The sequence below is a fragment of the Bison bison genome, unplaced genomic scaffold (genome assembly GCF_000754665.1).
Source record: "Bison bison bison isolate TAMUID 2011002044 unplaced genomic scaffold, Bison_UMD1.0 scf7180017864251, whole genome shotgun sequence".
Lineage (NCBI taxonomy): Eukaryota > Metazoa > Chordata > Mammalia > Artiodactyla > Bovidae > Bison > Bison bison.
In genome coordinates, this window is record NW_011494823.1 from 732,408 (window position 1) to 734,029 (window position 1,622).

The window sequence follows — 1,622 nt, forward strand, 5'->3', positions numbered from 1 at the left end:
CAGCCGCCGGCAGCGTCCGGGACTATGTTGGGCTGGAGGCGACGCCCGCCGCGCGCCCGGCCTCCCCGGGCCCCAACCCCTCCTTTGTAATTTGAATAAAACGCCCCCACCCCCACGCCCGTGGCCCCCGCCCCACGCGCCGCCTTAACCCGCAGCCTCCGCTCTCCCCGACTGCAGGCGGCCTGCGCGCAGGACGAGCGACGGCGGCCGGCAGCGCGGCTGGACTTCGGCGCGGCTTCCCCAGGGTGAGACCCCCCTGCGCGCCCGCCGCGCGAGGATGAGGGCGCGGCCGCAGGTCTGCCAGGCGCTGCTCTTCGCCCTGGCGCTCCAGACCGGCGTGTGCTATGGCATCAAGTGGCTGTAAGTAGGGGATCCGCGTCTACGCAGATGGGCCCCCGAGGGCGGGGGAGGCGGAGAGCGTTAAGGGGCCCCCTGGATCGGGCCAGCGTACCTAAGACCGGGGAGCAGAAGTAGCCTAGGGGCTGTGGGCGAGTCACCCTTCTCAAGCCTCCTTTTCCTTCTCTGTAAAATATTGTCCTTACCTGCGGGAGGAGCGAGACAGGGCGTGGAAGACGACGGAATTGTTCTGTCCTGTGCAGCTGAGAGTTACGCAAGACCTCCACCAGGACAGATGGAAAGAGCGTGGTCGAGGGGCTCAGTCGTAAGGGTCTGTGCCCTGCACACAAGGCCTGCTGAATATTACGTTCCTTGTCAGTTTCCTGACCCTAGCTGGAGGTCCTCAAACAGTTTAGACTGCCCCACCTGCGTGACCTTGGGGAAGTGTCTCTCAGCTTCTGGGAGTCTCAGAGTGTTCCTTTGTCAAAAGAGGGAAAGAGCCTCGGTCTCACTCAGGTCAGATGAGAAGGGGCTCATGAAAGAACCTCCTTAACTGTCAGATGCTCTGCACATGTGAAAGTCCTTTAGACAGAAATTATTAATGGAAGGGTAGGTGGGAGAGAAACTCTCTTCCAGCAGAAGGGAGTGCCTGCTCTGTGCAGGAGGGAGCAGTGAGGGAAGGCAGAGAGGAGTAAAACCCAGCCGCTTCCTGGAGAAGCTGCCCTCTGGTCTGGAAGAGATAAGCCCAGGCTGTAAATAACTTCCAAGTGCTCCAGAAGAGACCAGGACAGTGTTGTGGGACTGAGAGGAGAGGAGCCTACCTGGTAGGGGCACTTATTGGGAAGCCAGGTAGATTTTTCCCGGGTAGTGCTCCTAGGAGGGACCTGAGGAATCCCTGGAAGTTTGGCGGGTAGGGGCAGTGAGAGAAGGGCCCTTTTGGGTGGAGGAACTCCCAGGGTGGTTGAAAAGTTCAGGACAGGACACACTGTGTAGAGTTCCAGGTCGGGGGCAGGGAGCCATGCAGATAAGACAGGCAAGGGACAGATTATGGAAGTTGGGGAGGGACTGTGAGGAAGGTTCGTGGATTAGCTGGAAGACAGGGCGATAGTGGCTGGGCCACCAGCAAACAGTCTTGAGGTCACCAGCCCTGCCTCTTCTGGGGCTGAGTTATCGATTAATTTTCCTCTGGAGAGGGGAACGCCATCTTTTTGCATTTCTTGTTTGCAAGGAGAAGCCTGGGCTCAGCGGCTTCCCAGCCTAGGGTGGGGTGCGTGTGTGTGTTGGGG

General features: G+C 59.7%; 1 protein-coding gene across 2 annotated transcripts in view; it reads left to right on the forward strand.

Moving 5' to 3' along the window:
* The window catches only part of WNT11 (wingless-type MMTV integration site family, member 11), a 21,868-nt gene that overhangs the window by 4,051 nt on the left and 16,195 nt on the right, over positions 1-1,622 (forward strand). For both annotated transcript variants that reach the window (XM_010847554.1, XM_010847553.1), the window contains exon 2: positions 178-360. In XM_010847554.1, the coding sequence (XP_010845856.1) occupies positions 278-360 (83 nt within the window). In that variant the 5' untranslated portion in view covers positions 178-277. The remainder of the gene's footprint in view (positions 1-177; positions 361-1,622) is intronic.